Source organism: Coregonus clupeaformis, chromosome 1, assembly GCF_020615455.1.
Source record: "Coregonus clupeaformis isolate EN_2021a chromosome 1, ASM2061545v1, whole genome shotgun sequence".
In the NCBI taxonomy this organism is placed as follows: domain Eukaryota; kingdom Metazoa; phylum Chordata; class Actinopteri; order Salmoniformes; family Salmonidae; genus Coregonus; species Coregonus clupeaformis.
Genome location: NC_059192.1, coordinates 42,160,371 through 42,178,984, shown reverse-complemented (window position 1 = coordinate 42,178,984; position 18,614 = coordinate 42,160,371). Strand labels below are relative to the sequence as shown.

At 39.7% G+C, this 18,614-nt stretch overlaps 1 protein-coding gene across 3 annotated transcripts; it reads right to left on the bottom strand.

The window, feature by feature from the left end:
- Positions 1-3,339: 3,339 nt before the first annotated feature.
- LOC121568931 (protein FAM204A) lies at positions 3,340-18,405 on the bottom strand. 3 transcript variants are annotated; one of them, XM_041879431.2, is made up of 5 exons: positions 18,088-18,405; positions 17,560-17,647; positions 16,332-16,432; positions 14,334-14,423; positions 3,340-4,139 (listed from the first exon to the last, which is right to left on the bottom strand). In XM_041879431.2, the coding sequence occupies exons 2-5, from the start codon at positions 17,603-17,605 to the stop codon at positions 3,879-3,881; spliced, it is 498 nt and encodes a 165-aa protein (XP_041735365.1). In that variant the 5' UTR covers positions 17,606-17,647; positions 18,088-18,405; the 3' UTR covers positions 3,340-3,878. The 3 variants fall into 3 exon arrangements, with proteins under 3 accessions (XP_041735365.1, XP_041735373.1, XP_041735355.1); XM_041879439.2 differs by lacking the exon at positions 17,560-17,647 and having other exon boundaries at positions 3,340-3,632; positions 4,030-4,139; positions 16,332-16,437; XM_041879421.2 differs by lacking the exon at positions 17,560-17,647 and having other exon boundaries at positions 16,332-16,437.
- Positions 18,406-18,614: the final 209 nt, after the last annotated feature.

Sequence of the window (18,614 nt, the reverse complement as noted above, 5' to 3'; positions counted from 1 at the left end):
AATTATGCCAAGGACACTGGATGAGATGATATACATATAAAAGGGCCTTTCCACGAGAAGGTAAACATAATCTGAGAACAGGTCAAATGGAATATTACCCATGTGAAAAGCAGTTATTTTCTCTGAGAGCTGCAATGTTTATGAAATGAACTACAATAACCACACAGTGCTAGCAGTGTAAGTTCATTGTGACACCCATAGAGATATACCATGGTGGCACCATTTAAATTACAGGACGTTTTTGAGTTATGATCATCCAGACAGTGTTTAGATGCCACTCCTTTGGTAACACTATGTGTTGTCATTTGTCACCAACGCCCACAGTGTTATGCACCTAACACTACAGTTAACTTGATTGAATGACTTGCTTTAAGAAAGTATTTCCAACACACAATGTTGTGAGCTTAACACTGTCAAGCGTTCTTGATTGAATGACTGTTCCTTTTAAAATATCAATTTAAAATCAAATAAGAAATGTGTCACATGCTTTGTAAACAACAGATGTAAACTAACAGTGAAATGCTTACTTACGGGCCGTTCTCAACAATGCAGAGAGAAAGAAGAGAAATAGAAAGATAATAACACAAGGAATAAATACAGAATGAGTAACGATAACTTGGCTATATACACGGGGTACCAGTACCGAGCCGATGTTGGGGTACGAGGTAATTGAAGTAGATATGTACATGTAGGGATAAAGTGACTGGGCAACAGCATAGAAAATAAACAGTAGCAGCAGCATATGTGATGAGTCAAAAAGGGTCAATGCAGATATTTCCGGGTAGCTATTGGTTAACTATTTATCTAACTATTTAGCAGACTTATGGCTTGGGGGTAGAAGCTATTCAGGGTCCAGTTGGTTCCAGACTTGTCATGCGTCCAGCATCGGTACCGCTTGTCATGCGCTAGAAGAGAGAACAGTCTATGACTTTGGTGGCTGGAGTCTTTGACAATTTTTAGGGCCTTCCTCTAACACCGCCTGGTATAGAGGTCCAGGATGGAAGGAAACTTGGCCCCAGTGATGTACTGGGCCGTACGCACTACCTTCTGTAACACCTTGCGGTCGGATGCCAAGCAGTTGCCATACCAAGCGGTGATGCAGCCAGTCAAGATGCTCTCAATGGTGCAGCTGTAGAACATTTAGAGGATCTGAGGGCCCACGCCAAATCTTTTCAGACTCTTGAAGGGGAAGAGGCTTGTCGTGCGTTCTTCATGACTGTGTTGGTGGACCATGATAATTCCTTAGTGATGTGGACACCAAGGAACTTGACGCTCTCGACCCTCTCCACTACAGCCCTGTCGATGTGGATGGGGGCATGCTTGGCCTTCCGTTTCCTGTAATCCGCGATCAGCTCCTTTTTTCTTTCTGACGTTGAGGGAGAGGTTGTTGTCCTGGCACCACACTGCCAGGTCACTGACCTCCACCCTATAGGCTGTCTCATCATCATCATCGGTGATCAGGCCAACCACTGTCGTGTCATCAGCAAACTTAATGATGTGGGTGAACAGGGAGTACAGGAGGGGACTAAGAATGCACCTGAGGGGCCCCTGTGCTGAGGGTCAGCGTGTCGGATGTGTTGTTGCCTACCCTCACCACCTGGGGGCGGCTCGTCAGGAATTCCACGATCCAGTTGTAGAGGGAGGAGTTCAGTCCCAGGGTCCTGAGCTTGGAGGGCACTATGGTGTTGAACACTGAGCTATAGTCAATGAACAGCATTCTCACGTAGCATTCTCTCTCTCACACACATGGAGTCCTATACTGTATGCTCAAGTGTGGAAATTATTAGCAAGTTTTCACTCATTCAAACAATCGTCACCTGGTGGTCTCAGAAACTCAATGAAAACATACAGGTAACTGCCAAAATAAAGGAAACACCAACATAAAAGTGTCTTAATAGGTAATTGGGCCACCATGAGCCAGAACAGCTTCAATGCACCTTGGCATAGATTCTACAAGTGTATGGAACTCTATCGGAAGGATCCGACACATTTACATTTTAGTCATTTAGCAGACGCTCTTATCCAGAGCGACTTACAGTAGTGAGTGCATACATTTTCTTACTGGCCCCCCATGGGAATCGATCCCACAACCCTGGCGTTGCAAGCACCATGCTCTACCAACTGAGCTACGCGGAACACTATTCTTCAACAATATATTTTGTTGATGGAGGTTGACAAATGCTCTCAGGCACCACTCCAGAATCTCTCATAAGTGTTCAATTGGATTGAGATCTGGTGACTGAGACGGCCAGGGCATATGGTTAACATCGTTTTCATGCTCATCAAAACATTCAGTATCCACTTGTGCCCTGTGGATGGGGGCATTGCCATCTTATGGGGGTATAGCCATTGTAGCCAAATTAATGGCATAATAATGGCTTGCCCAGCATTTTTTATACATGACCCTAAGCATGATGGGATGTTATTTGCTTAATTAAGCAGAGCCAGGTTATCTTTTTATGTGGAATTCATTATAGTTCTCAACCCTTTTCAGATGTTCACAGTTTTAAGCCGCTTCGGTCAAGTAAACTTTTTATGCTGATGTTCTGCCTATTTTTCTTGCAGTGCTAGACTGATTCAGCATACACAGCAAGACTATGAGAATAGGATACAGCGTTTGGGTGCAAAAATGTGTGAAGAGCAAACAACTGAGGTGGGTTCATCCAGATTGCCTTGGAGCAAAGCAATCATTTTCCATTGTTAACTAAATAATATAGGTTTATGAATAATGGCAATTACCAGCCGTGCACTTTTTCCGCATGCAATTTGAAATAACAACAATTAATCGCAATCTGCATTGGGGGAAGCATTTGGGATGGGCCAGTTGGAGAGGAGGTCGTTGCAGATCAAAAGAAGATTACAGTGAAATAAACTGTAAAGAGGAGCATCAAATAATCTGGATACACAACAACGTTAATCATCGCTCATAATCTTTACAGATATAGAGTAGGCTTCTTAGAAATATCCTGTGCTTCTTGTTTAAGCTGAGGAACAATGGCATCTCTCTCAGCATGGGTGAAGGCCAACAGCAAAGCCTCTGTTTCATGTCTCTCTGTTCACACAGTTTACAGTTTACGACTGCTCAGAACAGTTTACAGCAGCCAAATTTCATTTTGCACTGGCAAATCCTATTGCACATTATCCTGTACATTGCATTAGGACCCTAATCTTTTCTTTCTCTACCTCCTCAGAAGAAAGGAGTGCCTTCATGATTAGCCCACTTTACAGCAATAAATAAACGCATCATCCAGTAATGTACACCAGATTTAATTTGAAGGAAAAAGTCCCCGAAATGCTAAAATCACAGAAATGTAATTGAAAATAGCACATAAAGCAGCCACCATGGAGTGCTCAGAGAATTAATTTGAACATTCCATAATTCTCATTTTTTACAGATTTGATGTTTTTTTATTGTTAGTTGTGTACAGTATCTTTACAATTTCTCACAAACATGATGGTACAAACGTGAAGAAAAAATATTATGCATAAACAAAAATGTTATCTAACACAAACCTCATTAAATTAACTGAGAAATTAAAACAAATCTTCAATTTTCTTTCTCTTCAGTTAAGACGTAAAGTCACATATAGCCCACGTTGCTTTTGGTTTCCCATCTTTGCTTGGCTACAAACCTGAATCAATGTTAAAATACTGATTTAGCAAAACTTCTTATAATGACAAAAATGAATCTGTGTGAAATATACATATTTCCATGTTCTTGAGAGCTTGAAATAACAGTAAGTTGTGTGTTGTTCTTAAACATTAGCATAACACATTTTACACATATTCTAACCATGACATCCACTGTGACAGTTCAAAAGTGTCCATCTAATGTTAAGCGACGGCTACAGTACACACTTTCTCTGTATAGTCAAACCCTAGCATGTATTCATACCTGTGCATGAAATAATTGAGAAAGAAGCTGGCAAGCTATTCAAATATGCATAACAAATGTATGTCGCTAACAAGCTGCGATTTAATGTAAATGAAGGAGATAATTGTGGGGAGGAGAGCAAAAAGACAACAAACCCCGAAGCGATTTGCTTCTTCCTTTTCTGGGCTGCCCGCGAAGCCTCCACTTCCTGTTTGCTTTGCACAAAGTCACGGCAATTGGTGGCTTGCGCGATTTTCACGGCCAACTATTGAAAGGGAGACAGAGACAAGGCCCATTAGAGAATGTAAATCAGTCTCTCTGGCAAGCAGAGCTCTTCCAACTGATATGTCAGGGTGGCTTCCCATGAGTGCCTCCGGTTCCCGTTTGTCTCACCCTGACCATGATGCAATGACTGCCATGATGGCACCTAGACTGTGGGTTGTGAAGAAAAAAAACCATTAAACTGCTTAACAGTAATCGAAAAAAAGACAGTCAACCATTTACCATGAATGTCATAATATTTACTTAATCATTTGAACGTACAGTAAAGGAGACCTTTTATTTGGAACATGTGCAGTTCTTTAAATCAGAAGTTAAAGGAATGACCGTGACTGCAAGTGGCAAACACATTTTGTTCAAATCCCAGGGAGGAAGTGCATGTATTGTAGAGAAGAATAATCCCAATAACCCCAGTCACACAGAAGAATGGGAAACAAAAGGAAAAATCCTGTCACTCCTGAGATAGGTTTATTATTCGACCGAAGGAAAAATTTGGAAACACTTGGAACAAATCTCCAAACCTTTTGGTAATTATTTCTAACATTCATAGAGTACAATAAAAAAAAAAGGTAGTGAAGAAATGTGCCACCATTTCTCAAAAAATTAAAAAGAACCTGCTAGTGAATTGTTTTTAAATTATAATTAAGCGGGATAAACTTTATTAGAAAGACTGAAACTAAAATATCTCCTAATGCATATGGGATTAAGCAGGTCAGTGCGAGCAGCCAGGAAACATTTAACTCTAAAGGCTTTTTATCACCATATTTCAGGAACCAAGGGTGTAAAATGTTCTAATTTGGGATACATTAAAAGCCATAAAGGTCTTTCAAAAAGATTAATGGTACTTTGCTTGGATTTAAGATAAGGGCTTCAGCTGGCTGCAAGTACTGGGCTGGGCCCTCGAGGCATTCATCTATACAGTCACTTGGAAGATTTGTAAAAGCGTCTGCATAACCTGAAGCTAACATACTATGACAGTTTTCTAATTCCTTGCCATTTTTTTAGAGGTTTTAAAGCCCATAAATCATGTTTTCTAGTCAGAACGCTGGAGAAAGGGAAAGTTACAATGGGTGATCATTCTCATGTTGGGAGTAGATTTGCCAGCAGATAATGCTCACCAGGATGTTTTGAGCACCATGTTTAAGTGGTGTAGGTGCTAAATGCTTTTGCTTGGCTGTGGCGCAGGCTGGGATCATATATCTGAAGGTTTATTAAATTGTTGAAAATTCTCCCAACGGCTCCTGCGTTCACACATTTGCCAAAAATAAAGTAATTGGGTAAAAGGCATCGTTTTGAGAGAAAATTAAATAAAATTGGAAGATGCTAAATGGGTCCTTGAGCTTTGCAACCAGAGATGTATCTTTTTTTAAACACAAGGATTAACCACATTAACCTGCTCTCCTGTGGGGAGCATTTGAAATTCAAAAGGTCTAGAAACCACGCCTTCCTAAACATTCCCCCCCAAAAAACAAATTAAAAGACACTAACATACATTGACACTTTGACATAATTAAAACCCTCTCACATACCCACCTCTTCTCTTTTGAATGCAGCCACTGAGCGGTTAAAGCGTTAAAGGTCTTCATTTTTTATTTTTTATTATCAATTCAGTCTACATCCCTGATTGTCTTTACTGGAGCTCAACATTAATGTCAACCAAGTTACCTAGGCGACAGAACAGATCAAAGAGACAAAAAAGCCCTCAAATGTCTGATTAATCAAGCCTGCAAACAGCTTATTTCTTTTAGCCTGCATGCAAGTATGAAAATGAGATTCCGAGAGCAGTACATTGTGCAGATTTGTTCATTCTTATCTGAACAAAGCCAGCGGCAGCTTATTTCATGGATCACTGGCACTGTCAGCGCTGTGGCGCCGAGCAGGTGACGGCTCCTCTTTCTGTGGCGAGAACAAAATTAGCAAAAAGTCGGCACAAATTAGCCTCTCATATTTTCAGTAATATGACATTATTTTTCATTTACTTTTTTGATCCACTTTTCAGGATTTTTTTCTCCCCCTCCCCTTGTGTGCGTCTTAGTGCCAAATCCTTTCAAATCACAAGCCAGCAGAAATGAAAACATTTGCTGCCAGAATAAAAATACAAAGCTAGAAAAGAAATAGGCCTATACGACACAAAAACCTCATGTGTTCTTTGTTTAAGGCAGTCATACAAGCCTATTCCATGTTTCCGTAAGACCCATATTAAATGAAGATTTAGTGTCCGTTACCTTCAAAAAAAAAATGCCCCAAACCATTGTCTTTTCTTTAAATTCTGTCCTGAGCACAGCCTCTGTTTAACACAAGGTTTATTCAAAGGATTAATACTGTGACCTTTGGAAGGTTTGCAGGCAGCGGATTTATGCTGCATTATACTGCCGCTGCTGCAGCAGCTTAGGACCACTAGGAAGGTTAAGTCAATAGTACCGCTTTCTGTTGTCACTCATGTTTGGGTCGTCATAGAGATTCAAGTGGACTCCCAAATATGTGGCCTCGCTATACTATATGTCACTTCAGCACAGGCCATGTTAAAGATAAGGCCGTGATAAGGCATGTCCATTGTATAGACACAATATAGTATTGAGATAATGCAAGGTATTGGTCATAGTCCCCTTTGAGCTGACTTCCATGCTGCGGCACAGCCTACTGCATGGACAGCATGGATGTGGCTTCTGTCAGTGACACAAATGGCATCCCTTCCAAAGTATGCAGGACATTGGGGATCATGCAGGTATTTCTACCAGTTTACCAACACGAGTTCATAGTCTTCACAATTACTTACTGATAAATATGCAGTCTCTCTGGGCATTTCTCAGAATCCTTGGATATTCCAAGATACACATTACAAAAAACAGCAGCTTCAAAAGACAATGGTAGGGAGAGAAGATTCAACTTAACAACGCAAATGTTCATGCTGGTATTAATATGAAATAAATTATGGCAGGAAGAAATGGCCTTAAACCCATTCATAAATGTTCTATCCAGGGAAGCCTCTTCCAATTAAAACATGTGAGAGGTGGATTAACAGGGGCTATGTGGCTTTCCCTCGCTAAATCACCACCCCGAGCTGCTCCGCTGCATTTGACGTGTAAACGATTAATGACCAGCCTAATTCCCTTATCACACTACCTTAATGCCTAAATAATGTGGCCTTAGTCAACTTTGGAAAGAAGGGCTATATAAGAATGGAATAAATATCAGATTAGGCAGCTCATATGTAATTTCAGACTAATTTCGAAGAATCGAGGTAGGGAGGAATAAAGGAAAATGGGTTTCTAGTCTGAAAAGTCAGATTGTTATACTTCAACTTGACCTTGTTTATGCCACGTAAAAGCATTACTGTGACAATGAAGCATAAGGCAGTCTGTCCACTAAATTGCTTTGATGTCATTCAATCTATTTCCAATTATTGGTTGTCCTATCGGTGAAAGTTAAACAAAGAAAGTACTATGCTGATAAGAACAAGTCTTGAGAGTGATTTGAGTGAATCACAGCAAACAGGGGACGTCCTGAAGACATGCGCCAACATTCCCATTAGGTCCCTTAAGGGTTTCGTGGCAATGATTATTCCACTGACTTTCTAAAAACATTGCGTGATGGTCCCAAAGGAAAGTTCTCTGGGGGGACCTTTGTCTAGTTCCCTGTAAGTTACCAGGACGTCACTGAGGACCATGTCAGGACCTTTTTATGATGTTCTCAGGACTTTCATTTTACTAGTCCTTAGGACGTCGAAGTGATGGTCCAAAGGGAACGTTCTCTGAGGGACCTTTGTCTAGTTCTCTGTAAGTTAATAATAATAATAATAATAATATGCCATTTAGCAGACGCTTTTATCCAAAGCGACTTACAGTCATGCGTGCATACATTTTGTGTATGGGTGGTCCCGTTCCCAGGAGGTCACTGAGGACCATGTCAGGACCTTTTTAGGACTTTCATTTTACTACTCCTTAGGATGTCGCGTAACGGTCCCAAGGGAACGTTCTCATCGGGACCTTTTTATAGTTCCCGGTTTGTCCCGGGTACGTTTTTAGGACGTTGTGTCATGGTCCCCTGAAGGTCCCCTGAACGTTCTTGGGACATTGTGTCATCGTCCCCTGGAGGTTTTGTCTAGTTCCCGGTTTGTCCCAGGGACGTTTTTAGGACGTTCTTTGGCTGTTGTGTCATTGTCCCCTGGACGTTTTGTCTAGTTCCCGGTTTGTCCCGGGGACATCCCTAGGACGTTTGTAGGACGTTCTTTGGACATTGTGTCATGGTCCCCTGGCGGCTGTCTAGTTCCAGGTTTGTCCCGGGGACGTTTTTAACACATAGCAGGAAGATTTGAATGCCGTGAATCAAGAGGTTGTGAGTTGAAATCCCAGGTGAGAACATTTTAAATAATAATTACTGTATAAATAAACATACACAATGTAATCAAGTATGTCAAAGTGTTAAATATGTAAGTTGAAAACACTGTATGCAATATGTTGTAGCAAGTAGCTACCTTAACCCAACCTCTAGCTACCTCATCAAGAGGTTCTGAGTTTGTCTTGGCATAAAGGCTACAAGGAGTTGGGTTGAAAATCCCATGACCCAAGTTTGAGTCCCAGTCAGGGCTACCGCCGAATTTGCGAATTGGTGTCAGAACTGTGATGGCGCTACCGTGAGGCCATCGAAGGTGTGCCCAGGCATTAGGAACTTGAGATGGAGCAGGAAGGGGTAGAAGAGGGGTAGTGAAGCAACTTTAACCCAACACCTAGCAACCTCGTCAAGATGGTGTAACAGCTAAGGTGTTGTGTTGGCAGTCGCTGGAACCGGTTTAGAGTCGTGGAAGTGGGCGAAACTTGGTCAATACGGAATTTCAGTCAAATATTTTGTGATGACGAATAGTCCTTATTCTGTAGGTGTTCAAAAACATCTAAATACATCAAAGCATTACTGCCATTGGTTGTCTGGTGAGACCATTTGACTGCTTATCTAATGAAAGCCATGAGCTGTATATCCTCCCCATATTATTTTCTATACAGGATGCATTGCCATATTCTCTCAATAAAGATTAGCATTATTGTCATTCAGGGGGCAGTCGTGTAAGAGGTTTATGTAATCTTGCTGCCAATTTGACAAACAGCATTACATGACATGCAAAGAGAGAGCCACTCCTGGGAAGATATTGCCGAACAGCCAGTGGTATAATGCATGTCTCTATTTTTCTGTTGCCTAATAATCTGATGCTAGATACTGTCATCTTTAGGGACTGAAAAAGAATCTGAAAGTTTGCCCGCTTTGTGCATATTCCATTATCTTGCGTCTTCTGAGTAGGGAAGGCTTATTAGCAAGCTTTGAACTCACACTTACAATAATGTGCCATCAACAGTTTTATAAGCTAATTAGAAAAACAGTTTAATGAATGACTGACTGGCAATAAAATGGCAATCATGAAAAAAGAAACTGAGGGTGCTAAGCTTCCACTACCACCAATTAAGGCCTAATTACAAACAAATTATATATGTGTTTTGCTGTGGGCTTTAATAAAACAAATGGCTTTAATTAAAAGAGAAAACATGCTAATTAATTAAACAGCACAAAAAATCTACATTGAAAAGTATGCCTTGCCTATCAAGTAATTAATGAAATACAATAATCCAAATGAGATTCCCAAGCATTTGATAAAAGCTTAGTACCCATTTCACAAAATCCATTTCAAAATTAATGGGCAGAAATTGTATGTGAGTCATCCAGAGATACATACAATAAGAGTTCATTCTGTGATAAATTGCTTATGCTGAAGGAAAAAGGAACGAAGAAGAGACTTTCCTTAACTGTTTCTCAGTCGCCCGGGGGCCTTGCAGGAGAGAGGAAGAGAGCCTCATTTTCTGATGTGGGGCGGGGACAGCTTAAATCTGATAACAAGTGTTTTCCACAAAAGCAATGCTCATCACAAATAGGTGACATCGCAGGGAAAGGTACTGAAAAGGGAAAACACCCAAATAACACAAACAACATGAAACACTATGTTCAGCTCTTTTTTCACCTAACTAGCCATGTCTCGCCTAACAAAGCCTGTTGTGCCACCTTTGTTTCAAAGTACTTAAACAGTGGTTTCCAAAGCGATGCATGCCATGGTGGTACAGGGTTTCTTTCCTAATATATCTCTAGCTTCATTGAAATGGTAGAAGTAATGAGGTTTATAATAAGATCATACCATTTTGAGTGGTATGAGAAGTCAAGATGCAAGTTAGCCTGTGGACACAGAATAGCTGGTCCTTCAAGCAACCACCATTTACATGACTCTAGGCCTATATCTCAGACCGACAATGATCTAATGTCAGGTGACTGTTAATTTGGTACTTTACACCTTATTTAAATTTCCAGACTTACTCTAAGAATCTGGATTGCCACAAGCAGCACCTGTGGATAATTTGGCGTGTCTTTCTGTGTTCAGAAATGTCACTCCTAACCATCTATCTATGGTGTGTTTAAGAGTGTCATTTCTCTGGGTTCTGTACTTTAGTCTACCAGTGGTTAGCCAAGTGTTTATGATGAACCATGCAGGTGTTTCTTTCTTTCCATAATTTCCATATTCTTTAGCTTCTGGAACTCATGAAAAGGACATGACACCCCCTATTGTGTCAGAATACAGAGTTTCTGTTTTGAAGTGGTAATGTACGCTAATAGCTGTGATCACTGCTAAGGGGAAAGTGGAAGCACTAACACGGTGTGACATTCTTTTGTCTTGTATTATTCTCACTTATTCTATAAAGTACTGCCTCAGAGTAAAACAAAATATATAAAAAAGGGAGCTTATTGCTCGGTTTATTGCTCGGTTTGTAGAGGAGAGGGACGTGATCAATTGTTGCAGGATGGATGTCCGCTGAAGCGGCCGTCAATTACAATAACCATTGGGTTAAATTGTGCTTAGCTATTTTACCTAGGGTTAGAGTTAGCTGTTAAACTCTATGAACCACATGTGTGTAATGTATTATGAATAAATAATAGGCATTTATGCACTTGTGTAGGCAGTTATAAGGAGCTATGAGCTGTTATGAATGCTTATAACAGTTACTGTACTACTGGATATAAGTTTTAACTGAATACAGCCTTCTTGGTTTCATTTTCAGGAATGCTTTCTGGAATCCATCTTTTAAATATGAGCTGCCAGATCCTATCAACTCTCCTGACAGAGGGTGAGTGAGTTATATATAGCACTTAATATTATGCTAATTAAGGAAATTAATTACTCCATATGCAACGTACAGCTGTGTAAAATAACGTTCAATAATCAAAGGATCGCAAGTGCCCTAATTGGAAGACTTGCACCACTTAATCTACTGAACTAATATTAAGAAGTACTTTAGGGGCCAGAGGCTATTCCTAGTATTTTGGGACTTCTACGCCCGCCTTTGAGAAACAACAAGAAAAGAACGGCTCTGCAAAAGATCAACAAACCAAACTGCACGTGAAGAAGCAGAAACACTGCCAACCCTATCTGCAAACAATGGTTTTCTCAAATGTAAAGGTATTAGGGATGAAAACTAAAGGCTTCCTTTGAAATAACACTGTCTCAGTAAAGTACCAGTTAATAATATGAATAGATACCTATGAAAAAATGTGATTGCTTTGTATCACCTTTTGGTGGACTTAATACTTAACTTTAACTTTTAAGAAGAACCTAGCTTAAAAAAAGTATTTAAAACAAAGAATTGCAGACTGGAGAATATTTAAATATACACTTTAATGAGAAGACAATCTCAAAGCAACCTGTAATATCCTCACAGTGTGTTTTAGAACTAGGACAGATGAAAGCACATGTATCAGATAATTTATAAGGAGCCTTCAAAAAGGGTTTTACCAAATTGTTTTAATATTCAGATGAAAAGAAACAAACAATTCCTTTATTGGAGGAACATCTTTATTGGAGTGGTCCTCTGTAGCTCAGCTGGTAGAGCACGGCGCTTGTAACGCCAAGGTAGTGGGTTCGATCCCCGGGACCACCCATACACAGAAAATGTATGCACGCATGACTGTAAGTCGCTTTGGATAAAAGCGTCTGCTAAATGGCATATTATTATTATTATTATTATTATTATTATTATTATTATCTTCAGCCATTTCACTTTGGTTCGAAAAGCAATGCAGGTAGATTGAGGATGGAAATACTGTGACACATAGTTCACAGTGTACCAGGTTTCCTTTACAAACAATGCCTTGGGGGACAGACACAGCCCTTTAGTACTTCACAGCTGTCTAAATCCTTTTCCGTTCTTTCCATTACGAAAACCTGGTACTATTCCTCCACTAAAAAGCCTGCCACAATAATGTCTCTCAAGTGTTATGACCGTAAACAAATTAAACAAATAAGCCATTACATACAGTATCAAATGAGACGCTTCAATAATAACCTTGAAATGTATTCTGGTCACAGTTGGGAATATTGATCCTCTAAATGTTTGAACCATAGGACTGTCCAGAGTCAACACTAGTGTCCCAATCATCATTTGCAAAGTGCAATGATGTTGAACTCAGTAAGGATTAGACATGTGGGTGTAAAACGCTCCACTTCTACACACATTTCCCCAGAGCATGTTTCATACACCACATGCTTTTATTTATCTAGGAAATGAAGCTGCAACCTTGATGCTGCCAGCAGCCACCACTTGAGCCATCTGTAGCAAACTATACTTCTCTCAAGTTTATGCACTACCATAGATACAGTATATATACAGTATATGTGGTCCAACATCCACTAATGAGACTGAGCAAAACATATTTGAAAAAGGATATTGCAGCAGTAACACATTAGTATCCCCTTCTGTGCAACATGGTTAACATACTACAGTAGAATAAATGGTGAAATGTCTATGTCCTGCTCATTCATGGTACTGTATGCTGCTGTATTTTCCTATCTATTTACAAGAAGTCGGTGGAACCACCCATACGTAAAAATGTATGCACACATGACTGTAAGTCGCTTTGGATAAAAGCGTCTGCTAAATGGCATATTATTATTATTATTATTATTATTATTATTTGTAGGTCACTTGTCATTAGCTCTCATTGTCACTTAGACAATTTTACAGTCAGGCTGATATTGGGCTAAATGTTATCAGGCATTACAGAACAATTAACACAGTTTCTTACTCACCAATTTTGTTGTACGTTAGAATTTCTTGAGAACTTCAGTAAATTCACTGTTCTGAGCATGAGGTAAACACAGATACAGAGTAAGCTATGGCTGCCAGACCGCTGTCAAGCCCATCCTTCATGTTCCTGGCAAGCTACAAGGGAGGTGACAGAGAGGCAAAGAACCTCAGCTAAGTCTCCCCAAATCCACTAGTGCTCTAAGAGGCTTTCTGGAACTACAGGTGCCACTTTGTCAGCCACAAAGCAAGTCATTTAATTTCTCTAACCTTTTCTTTGGCTATTTGCATTATTGTGTTTTATCGTCTGTTTTATTTTATGCTGGGTACAAGAATCAGCCTTCAACATCAGTCTGCTGGCATGTAAAATCAAATCACTTACCGTGCGTGTCCCTCTTCAACATTTTTAATAGAGAAATAGATTTTAATGTTTGATGGAGTACGAAGAGTATCACGATTTTGCGTGCATTGCCTAACCTTTGTTGAAGTTGAAATGTTTATCTGAATTAAGGTTTTGGTACATGGCTGACAGACTGAATAGTGTGTTTGCTGTACTGATGGATTAATATCACTGCTTCTATAAGAGCATCACATCTCTCACTTCAAGTTGTGACAATTGAACATACTGTAATCCCCAACTATGAAAAGTAGTAGCTGTGTCTTTTTAACCGCAATTATGGGTGCGTGGGCTACATTTTCTGCTAAATTAGCTTCAAACCGCTTGATCCCCGATGCCAGCTGAGACGAGTGGTTTCAAAACTGTAGGCAGTGCATTTAGGGACGTGTGCACTTCAAAGGTATGAAACTCGCACCTTGAGAATGTTTTAAAAGTTGGCTTGAAGGCAATGTACCCCTTCATTAAAAAGCAGAGCCAAAAGTCCTTTAGACACTGCCACACTTCAAAACTAAGGGGGAGGGATTTCCATTAACTCAATGGAAAAGGGCTGCAGGACTTCTCAATCAAGTGTGTGTTTTTGTTCCCTATGTCTTTGCAGGATGAAATGGCCGCGGATCCATTAGTTTGATTTGTCACAGTGGGAGCGCCCCAAAGATCTCTTATCAGTGCAACGTACCTCTCGAGTGGCGAGTCTGTCGCTCATCTTCTCCGCCTTCCCAAAGTCCCCTTCAGCGATGGCGCTTACCATGCTCTTTTCTAGGCTGGACTGGAGAGAAGGGGAAAATGTAGTGATTTTAGAAATAGAAAGGGGGGAAATCTAAGAGTAACTTCCCCTGGGCCTGATTGCTATTAATACAAATATGTAGATTTTCCTTCACAAGTGAAAACCTTTTTGATTGGATATTAGAGGGGAAATCTATTTTTGTAAAAGAAATAAAAAAAATACAGGAGATTACCAAACATAAATGTGACTCTTTAATTACACATTTCCATTACAGGCTGGAGCAGGGGAGGGGGCAAAGATGCCCCTGGTTACTGATGGCAGGGTGGTTCTCCAAAAAAGGAGGCTATCCGAAGTAGTACAGTAAAGAGCATTTCTCCAAAAATCTTTCACAGAACACGACAGGCAATATGTTATACTTCTATATTAGGGGAGACCTCTCTGAAGCATCTTCATAAGAACTCATGGCCCTGTGTTGTTCAGTTGGTAGAGCATGGCGTTCGCAATGCCAGGATTGTGGGTTCGATTCCCAGGCCCACCCGTATATAAAATGTATGCAAACATGACTGTAAGTCGCTTTGGATAAAAGCGTCTGCTAAATAGCATATATAAACATATATATAAAGACTCAAGTTGTTTATGGATGCACACCCATCCCTCAAATTAATTTGGACAAAGACAGCAAGCGGAGCCTAATACTGAAATGCAAGATAGTAATAACTACATATATACAAACTACCTCTACTACTACCAGCACAACTTTACAGTAGCCATTTTGCTGGCAACGTGGACTGAATTAAAGACTGAATGTGCATGTTCCAAAGAAAATATTTTGTAAATGGATTCTAAATGCCTAGTGTGTAATTGACTTAACATTTGTTAATGTAATATGAATGTGTAAATGACATTGATCACTAATGAGAACGTTTGAAAATGGAGGAGCAAGGCCTTCTCGTTATGTTGACTTGACAAGTTCTGTTTAATTCAGCTTCTTGTTAATTATATCTTATCCATTCAATGTAGGCCTCCTCTTTTGAAAATGAGGCAAAAACGCAGCAAAAACTCAATTTTATGGTACTTTGAGATAAACTGAATTCAAATAACACTCCAAATAAGCATTACGTGAACTTCCAATTGAATTAGGCCAAATTCCCCATCTTATTCACAATTATTATATTTGCAACCACTTTGCTTACAGAACAATTTACATATAAAGATATGTATGTCTCTTTTTTGTTCTATTACACCAGACTTATCAAGTACATAACTTTATTTCTAAATGAATTCAAGTAAGAAATTAACTAATTTTTCCAAGAGTTGCTTATTAGGGGTATTCTTATGATACACACACACGCAAACACTACGGCTATTCGCCAGCACTTTCCTGCACACAGATGCAGGGCTGAGAGACACAAAAACAAAAGCAGGAGACTGTCTGTGATTCCATTTTCCATACACCTGTTTCCAAAAATATAGCCTAAGCTAGTGCTATGTAGGCTAGATCCATGCCCATGTAGGCTAGATTCATGGGTCTGACAATTAGCATCTCACACTTTGAGTAGCCTATGTTATTGTTGTATACGGAGCTTTCCACAAACAGTAACAAGGTGTGCAGGAGCTGTCAGGTCTTTGTACAGACATTCAGTACATACAATTCTCTCTAGAGCAAATCTACATCTTACATTAATCTCAACCAAAAAGGACAGTGGAGAATCATCCCAATGTCAAGATTAAGGTAATCTCATCATTAAATGTAACACTATCTTTTATATTTTACTCAATGTCAGATTTGAGTCTAGAAACCTCTTAATCCACCTGTCATATTTGATAAAACAATGAGAAGTTACACAGGCATGGATATGGAAAGACAGAACACGTTCAATGCGTTTACCATAACTTGACGGCATTAAACACAGACAGGCAGGCGAGTAATGTGGCAGACATCTTTGTTACCTTGGAAGCAGGCTTGCTACAGGCAGGGGGTTGAAATCTATCATTGATGCCAAAGTACTGCGTAAGCCCATCCCAATGCTTTTCATGCTCCGCTTGACGTTCTATGCTGAGGAAGAAAACATTATCGGTTCAGTACAACACTACAGCATATGTTTAGGATATACATGGGTGCTAAGTACCCATCCAATTTTTAGAAAGCCCTAGTAGAATAGGCTATTAGGTAGGCCTACACCAACAACAAAGTAATGTCCCAGTTCTCCACCCTTTTCCTGAAGTCTGCACTAAAAGCATAGGATTGGTGTAGCCTAAGCATTGGCTAGAGCGAGTTTCCACAATTCTAAAATCCATGCAAGAAAGTGTGCGAGCTGTAGTGGGTGAAGTATCAGGACTCAGCATTGAAGACTCTATAGTAGAGCTACGTAATACAATTACATTTTCAAAAACAGATAGGCCTACATTACCTTTCATTGTTTGATTCCATGTTCTTAGTCGCTGATTTTTCATGTTTAGTGACGTGAAACACAAATAATTAATCTTGGTTCTCTGTGAACTGTCAAGTAAACTCCAAAATCACCCAATTTACTCCAAAATCACCCATCATCGTATTGTGTCATGACTCATGACCTCAGAAATATAAACTACACTGTGGTTATATCCCTTCAAAACAATGAAAAGGGGTAGACTGGTTGACTATTTTTTTCAGCAACTTTTGATGGAATTGCATATAATTGAATTCTGTTTCCCTCGGATCCATTCAAGTTCAACTTTTATAGCCAGAAGACTATTAACTCAATTATAATACCATTCAGAATTGAACAAGGCCAAATGAAAGTCAGTGAACCGGCACTAACAAAAAACTAAGGGTCATGAGACTTTTAGAATTTGGACACAGGATGACCCTTCTGCTCTCGATTTTCCATGTTCCATTATTTATGTAATAAATAGGTCAAGTAGGTTTACATCTGACCAGGGCAAAGATGTCCTCGATCTTTATCTTCAGTGGCTATTACATTTACATTTTAGTCATTTAGCAGACGCTCTTATCCAGAGCGACTTACAGGAGCAATTAGGGTTAAGTGCCTTGTTCAAGGGCACATCGACAGATTTTTCACCTAGTCGGCTCGGGGATTAGAACCAGCGACCTTTCGGTTACTGGCACTACGCTCTTAACCACTAAGCTACCTGCCGGCTATTGTGGGTATGGGTTAAAAAAAGAAGTGCAATTGACCTTTCTTATGTCGTCTTCGCTGCTGTCTTTTTTTGAGGAGCTTCATTGTGTTGATCTCATCTTTTTTCTTCTGTAGCTCTTTAAATTACTAAAGAACATGAAGTGCAACCATTCACATTTAGCAAAAACAATGTATGCAATAAAAGCATTCACCCAAATCATGAAAACCTCCCTTTGAACAGTTAATAAATTGTTTGTGTGATGTGTATATAACGTGTGTGTCTTTATTAACTTTAAAACATACAATGTAGCTTTTCAAAGATGAGTAGCCTATCCACATTTGACTTGCTTTTGAAAGGTGGTGCTGATGCTGGGAATTGTAAAAAAAAAAAAATATGCAGGCTATGCAGCTACTTTGTTAGAAACTATTTTTCTTCATGCAGGTTTCATTATTCATGGACCGCCTGTACAAAAGTAGGGGACTGCAATGCACCAGCCTTCCATAGAGTTCATAGGAAATATTAAAACTAACGTTAGCTACCTAACGTTAGGTAGCAACCTGGCTAGCAAGCATAACACTTCACATACTTGCCAATTCTCTTCGGAAATCCCGGGTAAGGAGTCCAAACACGGGTCATTTTCTATGAAGGGCTGGATACAAGAATAACTTGTGTCTACAAGTGTAACACAATTTTGCTTAAGACCACGCGAAAGTGATTTGCAACACTTTGGTCGTGTTTCTGCATCGGTCAGACATTTCGGTAAAAGTCCACTATACATATTGAGAAGGGCAAATCAACAACAATGTATGCTCGGGTTATAACGTGTTAGTCATAATCCAAAACAAATTGTTATACTTTTTTTTTTTTTACTAAATCAAAGATTGTAAACATTTTTCACTTCCTGCTGGACACTATGACTCTAGCGAAACAACCGCTCCGATTGGGTAAAACAATATCACCTCTACCAATGACAACTGTGCTTCTATCGCTATTACCATACCCCATGGTTGCGTTCCAGGTCGTCTTTATTAGGCTACAGTTGCACTGCACATCTCATATTATTACTGAGATGTTGAACACTTGTCCCTGTCAGAATTAACAAATTTGTAGAGC